This window comes from Ochotona curzoniae, unplaced genomic scaffold (assembly GCF_017591425.1).
Source record: "Ochotona curzoniae isolate NIBS_2020 unplaced genomic scaffold, NIBS_Ocur_1.0 contig_3622, whole genome shotgun sequence".
In the NCBI taxonomy this organism is placed as follows: domain Eukaryota; kingdom Metazoa; phylum Chordata; class Mammalia; order Lagomorpha; family Ochotonidae; genus Ochotona; species Ochotona curzoniae.
In genome coordinates, this window is record NW_024465926.1 from 12,707,131 (window position 1) to 12,721,684 (window position 14,554).

The 14,554-nt window shown below is 42.2% G+C and overlaps 1 protein-coding gene across 2 annotated transcripts in view; it reads right to left on the reverse strand.

The window, feature by feature from the left end:
- The window catches only part of SNTB2 (syntrophin beta 2), a 70,934-nt gene that overhangs the window by 21,500 nt on the left and 34,880 nt on the right, over window positions 1-14,554 (reverse strand). For both annotated transcript variants that reach the window (XM_040982467.1, XM_040982466.1), the window contains exon 2: window positions 7,923-8,136. In XM_040982467.1, coding sequence (XP_040838401.1) covers window positions 7,923-8,136 — 214 coding nt within the window. The remainder of the gene's footprint in view (window positions 1-7,922; window positions 8,137-14,554) is intronic.

Sequence of the window (14,554 nt, forward strand, 5' to 3'; positions counted from 1 at the left end):
CCCTGCTCTGTTACTTTCCCAAGCCATATGCAGGGAGCTAGATCAGAAGTGGAGCAGCGGGCCCGGTGGTGTGGCATAGCGGCTAAAGTCCTCACCTTGAATGTGCCAGGATCCCATATGGGCGCTGGTTCTTTTTTTTTTTTTTTAAGATTTATTTTTTATTATTTTTTTATTGGAAAGGCGGATATACAGAGAGGGGAGACAGAGAGGAAGATCTTCCGTCCGATGATTCACTCCCCAAGTGAGCGCAACGGGCCGATACTATGCCGGTCCAAAGCCAGGAGCCTCTTCCGGGTCTCCCACGCGGGTGCAGGTTCCCAAAGCTTTGGGCCGTCCTCGACTGGTTTCCCAGGCCACAGGCAGGGAGCTGGAAGGGAAGCGGGGCTGCCGGGATTAGAACCGGCGCCCATATGGAATCCCGGGCGTGCAAGGCGAGGACCTTTAACCACTTGCACCACCGCGCCGGGCCCATGGGCGCTGGTTCTAATCCCGGTGGCCCCACTTCCCATCCAGCTCCCTGCTTGTGGCCTGGGAAAGCAGTGGAGGACGGCCCAATGCTTTGGGATCCTGCACCTACATGGGAGACCTGGAGGAGGTTGCTGGCTCCTGGCTGTGGATCGGCACAGCACCAGCCGCTGCACTCACTTGGGGAGTGAATCATTGGATGGAAGATCTTCCTCTCTGTCTCTCCTCCTCTTTGTATATCTGACTTTGTAATAAAAATAAATCTTAAAAAAAAAAAAAAAAAAAAAAGAAGTGGAGCAGCTAGGACACAAACTGCCACCTATATGGGGTGCTGGCAATGAGATGAAAGATTGGCATGCTATACCACCATGCCTGCCCCGCCTTTTTATTCTTTTAATGGTTCTTTTTGCAGAGCAGAAGTTTTAAATTTGGACAAAGCTCAACTTATCAATTTCTTCTTTGTGGACTGTGCTTCTGTGTTGTACAAAGTCATCACTAAATTTAAAAAGGATTTTTCAAAACCATAATGCCAGGGCCCAGCATCGTAGCCTAGTAGTTACAGTACTCACTTTACATGCACTGGGAATCTCATATGAGCTCTGGTTCATGTCCTGGTTGCTCCACTTGCCATTGCTGCTTGTGGCCTGGGAAAGCAGTAGAAGACAGCCTAAAAGCTTGGGACTCTGTGCCCATGTGGGAGACCCGGAAAAAGCTCCTGGCTCCTAGCTTTGGACAGGCTCAACTTGGCCCGTAGTGGCCACTTGGGGAATGAATCAGTGAACAAAATATCTTTCTCTTCATGAAAGATCTTTTTCTCTTTATATATGTCTTTCCATTAAAAATAAATACATCTTTAAAAATTATCCTACAAACTCAGGGAGAACAAGAGGGAACACTTAAACACAAAGTGCTTAAAGCTAGAAAACAGTGGAATTAAATGCCTTTTCAGATGCAAGCCAGAGAATCAAGTCATAATTCATCTTTGTGGGAAGTCCCCAAGAGGTTGGGGAATTGGTGGTACCAGACACCTCTGGATGCAGGGGTAACAGCTGCAGCTAAGGAAGAGGCTGCCTGGAAGTGTCTGAGCGCTCCCCACACCCAACAGCCAGTAACTGCCCCACCCTCATCCTCACAAAACTGGGCAGGGAAGGCGGTGTCATCAGGCTATTCAACTTCTAGGGGCTATTCATTTCCACTTGATTGCTTTGGCACTTACAGCAGTGTAACATCCTTTTAATAAAAGCTAAAAGTTCAGCTGCGAAGCATGATGAGAAATTTCCTTCACCCCTCCTACTGACCTACTTAGCATTAACATGGGAATCAGTTCATCCACGGGCACAAGATGTGTACCTCCTGAAACACTCAACACCTCACACAGATCCTACGAATTCTTCAGACATGCCTGGCTTGACATAATCTACATTCTAAAAATCCTGATGTCAGAAATTCTTCCTATTAATAACTGGTAGAAAACTAAATCTGTTAAAAAATCAGACTAAGTCTGATTGAACAGGACTGGTAACCATTGCACCGAGTATTACCAATTTCTCACAAATAAAAAATTTTTCAATGTTTCTTGAAAAGGAATGTGAGGGCCTGGCATGGTGGCGCAGTGGTTAAGGTCCTCGCTTTGCGTGCCGGGATCCCATAAGTCGCCAGTTCTAATCCCGGCGGCCCTGCTTCCCATCCAGCTCCCTGCTTGTGGCCTGGGACAGCAGTTGAGAACGGCCCAAATCCTTGGGACCCTGCACCCGTGAGGGAGACCTGGAGGAGCACTGTGGTACAGTAGACTAAACCACCCCTTGCAACTCCATAATTATCCCATTTGGGTGCTGGTTCAAGTCTTGGCTGCTCTACTTCCAATCCAGCTCCCTGCTCATGTGCCTGGGAAAGCAGCAGAAGATGGCCCAAATGCTTAGGCCCCTTCACCCACATAGTAGACCCAGAAGCTCCTGGCTCTGGTCTGGTCAAACTGTAACTATTGTGGCCCTTTGGGGAAAGAATCAGGGAATGAAAAGTCAGTCTCTCTCTCTTTCTTTCTCTCTCCCTCACTTTTGCTCTTTCAAATTAAAAAAAAAAAAGTTCAGAAGTAGACTGGTGAGTCTAGGAGAATTGGTCTGAAGAAAGGTAACAAAGGTACCTTCTAAAGCCTACTGCTAATTTAAAAGAAAAATTCAAATGAAAATTTTACTAATAAAAATACAGAGGCAATCTGCCAGTAACTGTTCAGCTCTAGGGAGAGAAGAAGAGACAGCTACACTGTGCAACACTTTTGGCCTTGAGTCAAACCCCGGAGCATTTCCTGAGAAATGCAATTACAATTAATGATTAGATGGATCAAGTCAATGTTTAGATATTCAAACACACAGGGTTTTGTAAATCTAACCTACATTATTTATTCTGTTTAGTAAAGTCTTTAATAGGGCTGGCATGTTTTCTTTAGTAATAAACATGTACTTTTACATGCCATAAGGCCAAAATTGGCCTTTTATGTGTAAAATAGCCAGCGTGCCTATGACTAAGACCATGTGAACTGGCACCAAGGACACTGAGCTACATTTCCAAAATGCAGCATTTCCGAGCCTCATGTATTGTTAACCTGTGCATTTACGCTGTCTGTTAAGGGATGGACTCATTCTCTTTCTGGATTTCATCATTTATTTAATTTTCATTTTCCAGAATGAAATGCTTACAATTATCTAATGAGGTCTGGAAAACTCAAGGTGGGGGGTGGTGGAAAGGAGTAAGTGCCCTACTCTCCCTTCCTCATTCTGTGAGCAGTCCCCTCCCCTTTTTCTTCCCTCCCAGCTTTCTAAAAGAGAAACAAATCAGAGTAGCCAGGAAAAAAAGAGCATTTCTCTTTAATATCCAGTAAGTTTTTGCTTAGAAAGCACAACATTTATATAAAAAAACTAAAGGTCAGAAATAAAGAAAATTTTTTTTTTTTTTTTTATGCTCACACTACAGCATTTTATTAGCAGGCTTTACAACTTAAATAATACCTTGGATGCCAGAAAAACAGCTTTCACTAAATCCAAATTAAGCTTTCAAGAGCTTACTTGTTGGAGGGACACATGTATGCTCAACACAAAATATGCCTCTATTTAACTTACAGCAAATCTTAGAGTTAACTAAAAATGGGCTGGGGTCAAATGTCAACGACCTCAAAATTCTAGTTAAATTACTTTTCTTTAAAATGTGTGCAGTACAGTTGAATGAAAAGAGAAAATCGCAACTAATTTGCAGTGTGGTTGAAGCAGGTGACATTTCATGATCATTCAATCTCTTCAAATACTGTTTCTGATACTTGGCATAAATCTCAGCAAAATCAATCCATTCACTAACATTTTGAAGGGAAAGCTGGTGTTTTAAATGAAAGTACAACATTGGTCTTTCTTTGCTAGGGGGCGGACTTGGCAACTTTTGTGGGAATGATTATTAAAATACTCCTTTGCAGATAATTTTTCCCTTCATTAAAATATCAACTTATCAGTTGCACATTGCTCCTTTACATAAATAACTGGATTCTTTAAAATCGGAGATTAGCTATTTCATTGCATTTGGAAATGTTGCAGAAATTCTGACCCATCATTCTTTTATCTCCGTGAGGACGCCGACAGCTATTGTGGAACCACTGTAGCGTAACATAAACCTGCCCAGCTCCTTAAAGTCCTTGGACAGCTCAAGGGCTATTGGTTTTGTGCCTGTATTTCAACACACACACACACACACACACACACACACACACACACACACACACAAATGGTTAAATTTTAGATGGAGACAAGCAATGTTGCGGACCAACAAAAACTCTCATAATTGTTGGTGGGAAAATGATAAAGCACAGACCCTTTGGGGGAAAGTAAATAAACTCTTTGATCAAGTAATTCTACCACCAAATATTTATCGAGGAGAAATAAAACTGCAAGCCTACAAAAATGCTTGCAGAAAAACAGTAACTTAATTAATATTAGCTTCAAACTGGAAATAGTGCAGGTAACCAACGATAGAAAAATGAATAAACAAAGTGATATTTACTTTAACAGAGCCAAGGTATAAACCTAAAAGAGCTCCAAGTAATTTTATAGATATTATCCTACATATCCTTGAGGAATTTCTAAAGAGTTAAGTAGTAATATTCCCATAGACAGAGAAAACAGAACAGAGAAATCGAGGAACTTCAAGTCTCCTGATTCTAAGCGCACCCTGAACGGTGGCTTGGGAACCCATTACAGCAGTGTGCTAATCGCTTTCTCCCCGAGTTCTGCTCTACTCTTCATTCTGCATTGCACACAGAGCTGGTCAAAGTGACAAAGCCCTAACGTCTTCACGACTTCGTCTTCTAATTCTCATAACTGAAGCTCAATCAGTACATGGTTCTATACATTTTTTTTTCTGCCAAGACACATAGGATACATGTTAATGTTCCCTGAATGTAACCAAAGTTATGCGTGATTTCTGCCAACTACTTGTAATTTTACTGCTTTTCTTTTTCTCTAAAAACCATGCTGGAAGGCAAGCAAAAGCGCTATCATATGAATAACCTTGAACGTCTTCCAATTTACACTTGGCAAAAAGCAAATCATTATTTTACCAAAAGTTGATATTTCAAGTAAAATGAGAAACAAATTATTTTGTAACAAACAGACTAAGAGCCTCTGCACTGGGCTGGGTTTCCTGGGGCCATAGCATGCATGGCTACCCCAGGCTCATCATCCCACTGCAAAGCAAGGAATGGCACAACTTCTGTGGCTCACACCTGCCCTCTTCACTTTGTTTTGAAGACAAATTTCAATGCTGATCATTGGCAAATTTTCTTTCTTTCTTTTTTTTTTAAGATTTATTTATTTATTGGAAAGGCAGATGTTCAGAGGAGGAGAGATAGAAGGATCTTTGATCCACTGATTCACTCCCCAAGTGGCCACATGGCTGGGGCTGAGCCCATCCAAAGCCAGGAGCCAGGGGCCTCTGGGTTTCCCACTTGGGTGTAGGATCCCAAGGCTCTGGGCTATCCTTGATACTTTTCCAGGTCACAAGCAAGGAGCTGGATGGGAAGTGGGGCCTCCAGGATTAGAACTGGAGTTCATTTGGGATCCTGGGGCATGCAAGGCTAGGACTTCAGCCACTAGGCTACAGTGCTGGGCCCGGCAAATATTTTTTTTTTCTCTTCTAGCAAATGTTCTTAATGAACACATATATTAAAGAGAACACAGTCCCCAAGTTTTATGGAAGGTCAAGATGACTGGGCTCTAAGAGTTCTGTGTGGATGACAAAGCACCACAACTGTTAGCAATCCAGACAAGTCACATCACCTTCTCCCTTCTTCCTTTCCTTAGTGCCACATCCCAAGGTTGTTACAAGGCCTTTACAGTGCTCTGTTTCATTCTCCAGTAGTTAGGTCTACAAGCTGAACTACAGCTGTCTATTTTCAGAAGGGATTTACAGTGAAGGGATTTAGCCCTTCCATGTCCTTTAGCTTGGCAGGCAGCTGACAGCCTTGGCTCCTGATTTCAGATTCACACTAAGGAGACCCTTGGAGGCAGCAGTGATGGCGCAGGGAATTGGGTCCCTGCTACCCACACAGGAAGCCTAGAATGAGTTCCCCATTTCCAGCTCCAGCTCAGCCTAATCCCAGAAACTGGGTGTTTCGGGGAGTGAACCAGAGAGTGGGTCTATCTTTCTATATGCTTCCCTGCTAGTCTTCCTCTCTAAATTTAAAAAAAAAAAAATTAAATTCTACTCAAAGAAAAATATTCCTAATAGAGACTTGATTGGCTAAGGCTATAACCTCCTTTACAAATTCAATTCTCACTTATGAAAAACAAAATCAGGACATTTGTTAAAGATCATGATTCAAACTGCAAAAACAACATGATTCAGCATATACATACACCCTAATTAACTATGTAAAGATTGTCAGAATATAATAAAAAAAATATACATACAACCATTATGGAACAACTATAGAACACAAATTGATTTCTATATCGCAAACTTCTAAGAAAAAGCAATAAAACAATGCCAACATTCCAGAACAGAACATCAGAAATGTATATTCATAGGTGTTAGTAATCGAAAGGTATTATTTCAGAACCATCTGGATACTCGTATCAGTGCAGGTGGCTTCATACATGGTATCTCATTGAACCTTCACACTGGGCTAAGCACTGTTCCTCTGTACAAAAGAGGTTGTGGCAGTTTATGGAGAAAGGATTGCTTGGAGCCTGCCTTTGAGCAGGTGACCGACCTAGCGACCTGACAATGGATGTAATCCATCCGTGATTACACACCTTAGCTCTATTCCCTACACAACACATATACAGAGCAGAAATTTTTAATGCTACTAAGGTCTTAAACACCTGAGAAAGTCATTCAGTCTCTTGTTGGTTTCTTTGCTCCCTCCTCTTTTGCTGCCAGTGGCATTCAGGTCAGAGGAGAACACAATAGTGAAAGGGAACTTCATAAAAAGTCCGTCTTGAGGCCTGGTACAATGACTCAGTTGGCTAATCCTTCCCTTGCAAACACCAAATTCCATATGGCCAGTGATTCATGTCCTGGCTGCTCTGCTTCCCATCCAGCTCTATGTTTGCACCCTGGGAAAGCAGCGAAGGATGGCCCAAAGCCTTGGAACCCTGCACTAGCGTGGGAGACCCAGAGAAGGCTTTGGCTTTCAGATTGACTCAGATCCAGTCCACAAGCAGGGAGCTAGACGAGAAGTAAAAACTGGGACACGAATCAGTATCCTTATGGGATGCTGGCACTTGCAGGCAGAGGATTAGTCAACTGAACCACTGCATCAACCCCTATTCTGCTTTTCAAATAAACAAATATTTAAACAATAATGCAGTAACTGTAGAAAAGTATTAAACAGAGTAGAAGCCACTGCTTCCCTACCAGTTCTAGTCCTGAAACTCTGTACAGAGGTAACTGCCATTAACATTTTTTTTAATACATAAAAAATTCCCCAATAGGCACAGTGCATTAAGCAGATGCTTGTGACTCTGGCACCAAATATGAGGGTTCTGGTCCAAGTCCCGGCTGTTCTGCCTCACATCTACCTAGCTCCCGCTTATGCATCTGGAAAGATCATGATCCAAGTGCTTGGGTCGCTGCCACCAGTGTGAGAGGCCAGGCTGGCATCCCTGGCTCACAGTTTCAGCCTGACCCAGACCTGGCTATTGGGGCCACTTGGGGAAGGAACCAATGGGTGGAAGATCTCTTTCTGCCTCTCTCCTTTTCATTTGGCCTCGCAAACATTTTTTTTCCTAATAAAAAAATGAAAGTTTCCCTGATAAAATGTGTATATATGTGAAATAATATAAATGCAGACCCCAAAAATCAATCTCTTATCTTAGAATGATTTTTTTCTCCACATGCTTTAACAGTCATGGAATGTTCCGACACATCTGCACGTTTCTGAGACTCTAAGCATGGCATGCCTGTGAGACACAGCGTACCTGTTTTCCAGATCCGGCATGCTTAGGTTTCTGGCAGCAAAGCACATCTTGAGAGGGATGACCTTTCTGTCCTTAGTGCTGTTGTGGTGTTTTGGAGAACTGGAGTCTTCACTGCCACTAAAGCTTGGTGACTGAGGAGCTGCGCCTTCCCAGGGCAGATCTGATACCAGGGACGGCTTCTTGATATATGGTGTGACTTCTCGGATGAACTTGACTGCCAATAAAAATCAAACAAGAAGGTTTGCTTCCCATGAAAAATGACTGCAACAGTCACACACACACACACACACAGTATTTTCAACGCAGTTTTTAAAAATGAAGTTAAAGAGCCATGAATTCCCTCAAGACAGATAGGGATAGGGTCACCTTGCTGATTATTGCAAAAAAAAAAAAATTAAGATTTATTTATTTATTTGAAAGGTAGAGTTAGAGAGAGAGAGAGAGGGACAGAGGGAGACAGGAAGAGACAAGTGGAGGGAAGGGTGGGTAAGTTAGTTTCCATCTCCCAGTTCACTACCCAAAGGCCAGGGCTACGGAAGGCTGAAACTTGGAGTCTAAGACTCCATCCTCATCTCCTACATGGATGCAGGGGTTCAAGCAGCTCTCTGAGTGGCTGAGTCAGGCATTTCAATGCACTTAGCTTTGTGCTTTCAAAAGACAAGATTAAATCACAAAAACTTTGGAGAAAATTCCTAGGGTTTCCAGTTACTGCCAACAGCAAAGACATGCTTTTTGAACATTTAAGGCAGCATACCAACCAGTGGGCTACCAAGCCGGCAAATTAGTCGTTCTAAATGACTACTCTCGAATATTACAGTGGTTACAGAGGAACCCTCAGTGATCTACTCAGATGTTCATTCAATCACACAGTAGCATCACTGAACTGATTACCACACACACACACACACACACACAAGCATGCACGCACACTCTCCCCTCACCCTCGCTCCCCCTGGATCATCTTATCCAAAGAGCAGTGAGCTTCATTGGAGAGGATGTCAATCTTTTTTTAAAAAAAGATATATTTTTTTATTTTCATTACAAAGTCAGATATACAGAGAGGAAGATCTGTCTGATGATTCACTCCCCAAGTGACTGCAATGGCCGGTGCTGTTCCGATCCGAAGCCAGGAGCCAGGAAATCGCTCCAGGTCTCCCATGTGGGTGCAGGGTACCAAGGCTTTGGGCCCTCCTCCACTGCTTTCCCAGGCCACAAGCAGGGAGCTGGATGGGAAGCGGAGCTGCCGGGAATAGAACCGGCACCCATATGGGATCCCGGTGCATTCAAGGCGAGAACTTTAGCTGCCAGGCCATGGCGCTGGGCCCAGGAATGTCAATCTAATTAGCTACCCACAATGGCTGAAGCACCATTGAGCTGACATTTGTTTCTAACTGATCTGATAACCAGGAAAGGTGGAAGGTTTGAGCTCCTGGTTTGAGTTATCCTGTACCACAGAGCCTTCACTAGATTTGCACATCATAGATACACCTGCCTAGATATACATAGCTTTTCCATCCCACATGGCTTTCAGTCCAACTCAGGACCCACAGTATAGTCAGAATTACTTTATTTTTTCCTGACAGTTAAAGATCATCCTAAAAATATTCAACTAAACACTTACATTTGTAAACTGTTTTAGATATTTAGATGCCAAAACTAATTTTCTTTATTCTATGCACTGATTATTGTTATTAAAGTTAAGGGGATTTGCTTCCAACACCAAAACATTACTTTAATCCCTTCTTTTCAGAATAAAAAATACATGTACTGAATAGCCACCTGTACATGTCTAGAAGGACTTTCATTAAGATATCAATACTTATACATAAATTTGGAATCTACTTTTGAGTATTCCTTATTTGACTATTCCATATTTTGAATATTGCATATTTGAAATTTTATGGTTTTACATAATTTACAAAGAAATTAAAGACTTAACTGTGAAACCTTGCTCAAACATTAAATATTGGGGGTATGGGCGCTGGGGTAGAGTAGGCTAAGCTATCAGCTGTGACACCTGAGTGCCATAATGCACCTTGGAGAGAGGAGATGACGGCTCAAGAGCTTGGGCCCTTACTGCCCACATGGGAGTTCCGGGCACCTAGCTTCAGAGTGACCTTGCTCTGGCTGTTGTATACAATTGGAAAGAACAGTAAGCATAATATGGTACCACTGTGTAGTGCACTCTCTCTATATATTGGACTGCTTTTCAAATAGATGAAAATAATAAAAACAAACATTAGAAAATTAAACGCTGAAGGGTTGGTGTTGTGGCATGGTGGGCAAAGCCACTGACTATGACACTGGGATCATGTATAGGTGCTGGTTCACTGCTGATCGTTTCCTAATGTGCCTGGGAAAAGCAATGGAAGATGGTCAAATGCTTGGGCCCCTACCCACACAGCAGACCTGGCTCCTGCCCTTGGCCTAGTTCAGAGCTGGTTTTTGTGGCAATCCAGGGAGTAAAACAATAGATGGAAGATCTTTCTCTCTCTCTTTCCTTCTTTCTATAAATTTCGCTTTTAAATAATAAATTAATCTTTAAAAGACAAACATTGAAATTACATAAAAATGAAATCTTGTTTTTTTTTCTACAAAAACTATCACACTAGGTGATATCACATATTCAGATTTTTAATGAATTCCAAGTTCTTAAGGAATAAGAGGAAGAGACTCTTCATGTTTTGGACATTAGGTAGCATGCATTTTTAAGCTGAATGTCATTTATGTGGCTTTTTAAAAAATTCTATTTTTTATACTGATTACTTGGTTGATCGTAGTGGGAAGGATCAAGGTTTAGGGAAAATTTGGTGAAATAATTAATTCAAACTTGCTATTTCTTCTTGTTGCTTCTGGGAGAAGGGGAGAGACAAAGGGGGAAGCCACACATGACTTTCCAAACTTTCCCAGTGTATTTATGAGGCTTTTTAAAAGATAGATTTTTTTTTTTAATAAAAGAAAGAAATCTCCTAATACTGCTAATCTTTCCCAAACACTCCCAAGAGCAGTGATTGGGCCAGATTGAAACTGGGACCTTACAACCACCCAGGTCTCCCATGTGTGTGGCACCACCTCAACAGAGCCTGCACAGACAGGAAGCTGGAGTCAAGGGCCAAAGCCAGGAATCAAACCCAAGCACTTTGATGTGGGACTAGGGGTCTTAACCACTAATGGTAAACACCCACTCTCTCTTGTGGCTTTTTATGGTTTATTTAAAAGGTACTTCAGACACAGCCTATGGCAGTAATTACACATATTTGGGTAAACTAATCCCTTTTCTTATAAACACCAACCTCTCATAATCATTAGTTTCCTCTTTATCTCTTCTTTCATCCCAGCCGGCAATATTTACTATGAATTTAAATGAAACAAAGTTGATCACACAACTCGAAGAGAATAGGGCCATGAATTCTCCTGCTTTTGTAAGATGTTTGGTCCTAGAATATTCTCTGGCTTTGCATTTTGGACAGAAATGAGTTATGCTGATATCACTGATAAAATATTCCCCCATGTGAGTTCTCCTTTACCCCATTCCAAGCTTTTCCCTCAAATCAGAAACTTGATAGATGGCCACTAAAAACATTACAGAAGAATTACTTTACTTTCAGTAAAAAGCCTTTTATATTCTCAACTTGCAGGCCTCTTCCAGCTCAAGCCTCTGTGTCTTTGGGGCTTAAGAAACCTACCAGGGGACCCAGTGCTACGGCCTAGCGGCTAAAGTCCTTGCCTTCAATGTGCCAGGATCCCATATGGGTGCCGGTTCTATTCCCAGAAGCTCCGCTTCCCATCCAGCTCCCTGCTTGTGGCCTGGGAAAACAGTGGAGGAGGGCCCAAAGCCTTGGTACCCTGCACCCACATGGGAGACCTGGAAGAAGTTTCTGGATCCTGGCTTCGGATCGGCATGGCATCGGCCGTTGTGGTCACTTGGGGAATGAATCATCGGACGGAAGATCTTCCTCTCTGTCTCTCCTCCTCTCTGTGTATCTGACTTTGCAATAAAAATAAGATAAATCTTAAAAAAAAACAGATCCTATAGGGAACACGGTTTGGAGATGCTGACTTTAAATGTGTTCAGAGTGACTTTGATTTCGTTTCATTTCTTCACTTTAAGGCAATGTAGGACATCCACTAATTTATTGAGCACTCACTGTACTAGGTATTATTTTAGGCATGCAAAGAATAAGACAGCAGTGAACAAAACAGGTCAAAAACAATAGGTAATAAACTCATGATCTTCTAGAGAAAGGAAAATGTTTGTATAAAAGTCTGTATACTAATTGCGAAAAATTCCCTTTGAGAGACAGAAAGATGCCACCCATTCAGTGATTTGTTCCCCAAATGCCCAGCAGATAGGACATAACATGGGTCTCCCATGTGGCTCAGCCTTAGGTCAGCCATCACTTGCTGTGTCCCAGGCGTCTCCTCAGTAGGGAACAGGTAGTAGGAGTAGAAACGGGGACTAAGCCCAGGCACTCCCAATACAAAATAAGGGCATACTAACCACTGTACAACATCTGCTCCACACAACAGTATTCTTAGAAACTGGACACAACCCTAATATCCTTCAATAGTTATTTCGTAAGCTGCTCTACAGTTACAGAAAAGAAATTTGCTTCGCAATGAAAAGGAATGAAGTTCTGATGAGTCAGAAACTTGGGTGAAACTCAAGAGATTGGGAAAAGTCATTTTCAAAGGATTATAAACTTCATAACTCTATTGTGAAAAAATAAAAACTATAAATGAAGAACAGACTGGTTGGTTTCTAGAGGTCAGACACCAAGGAGGGAGTGACTGTAAAGTGAGCATGCCAGAGTGATTCAGAGTTAACAATCCAGTGCCCTGATTGTGATGCAGTTACAAAAAGGGATTCATGTGTTTAAAAACAAAATCCATGGAACAGTATGCATAGCCAGTAAAGCTATTGCCTGTATGCCAGGACTCCATGGGGACACTGGCTCACGTCCTGGCTGCTCTATTTCTGGTCCACACTCTGCAAATGGCCTTGGAAACGCAGCAGAAGATGGCCTTATGGTCTGGGCCCTTGCTACTCAGGTGGGAGAACTGGAATAAGCTACCAGCACCTGGATTCAGCCTGGTCCGGTCCGAGGCACTGCAGCCATCTGGGGAATAAACCAGCGGACAGAACAGCTTTGTCTCTCCTTTCTCTGAAACTCTGACTTCAGATAAATAAGTAAATCTTTTTTTTTTTTCCTAAGACTTATTTTAAATTTATTTGGAAAGGCAGATTTACAGAATAGGAGATAGATTTTCCATGCACTGGTTTACTCCCCAAGGGGCTGCAAGGACCGGAGCTGAGGTGGTCTGAAGCCAGGAGTCAGGAGCCTCCTCCGGGGCTCCTATTTGGGTGCAGGGTCCCAAGGCTTTGGAAAGTGAAGCAGCTGGGACGTGAACCAGAGCTCATGTGGAATCCTGGCACTTGCAAGGAGAGGATTAGCTAGTTGAGCCCATGTGTTGCCAAATAAATAAATCTTAGAACACTAAAATAGCCAACACAGGTAGGTACAGCTGAGCACACTGGCTTCCTGGGGGAGGGAAGCTCAGCTGGGAGATCTTCCTCTCTGTCTCTCCTCCTCTCTGTATACCTTACTTCGATGCAAGAGTTTCCTGTTTCACACTACGACATACATAAACACGGACTAGCAGGCTACATGGAAATTTGGGACCTTGGTCTCTTTATTGGATAATTTCTCCTAAGGCTTCTTTACTATTATTACATGGTAAAGCAACTGTGGTCATTTAATAATAAATATTTCTTAAATGAATTTAGAAGGTTTCTCTTTGAACTATTCTTCAACCCGTAATAGTGTATAGTAAACCTTTTAACTCTCTATATACATACATATAAACATATGTATATATAAAATATATGTATACATATGTATATGTGTGTGTATAAACACATACGCACGTACACACAAACCTTCAACCGTCTTGGGATTTGCATTTTAAGTGTTTTTGTAAGGGAGACAGCTACTTGTAAATCTCCCCATGGAAACTGCCATTCGATATTTGTTTAAAACCCTTCCTGAGGTTTGGCATTGTGGTGTAGTGGGTTAAACCACAGTGCTGGTTTCATTCCCCGTTTCTTCCCTTCTGAGCCAGCTTCATGCTAATGTGTATCCAGGGAGGCGGCAGAGAATGACCCAAGTATGTGAAGCCATGACACCCCACAAGGGAGGCCTGGATGGAGCTGTGCATCTTTACTTTGGCCTGGCCCAGCCCTGGCTGCTGTGGGCATTGGAAAGTAACTCAGTAAATAGAAGATTCTGGTCTCTCTCTTTTCACTGTCACCCTCCCTTTTAAATACATAAATATTTTAAAATAAAGACCTTTATGTAACAAATTCAAAAACTGAAAAACACTGCATCTGAATAGTCACTTCAAATGATTGCATTTTGTTTATCCTTTTTGGTATTGACATCTAGATTTTCTTTTTTTAAAGACTAACTTTTTTTTTCTTTTTTTAAGATTTATGTGTTTTTATTACAAAATCAGATATACAGAGAGGAGGAGAGACAGAGAGGAAGATCTTCCATCCGATGATTTACTCCCCAAGTGAGCACAATGGCCGGTGCTGTTCTGATCCAAAGCCAGGAACCAGGAACTTCCTC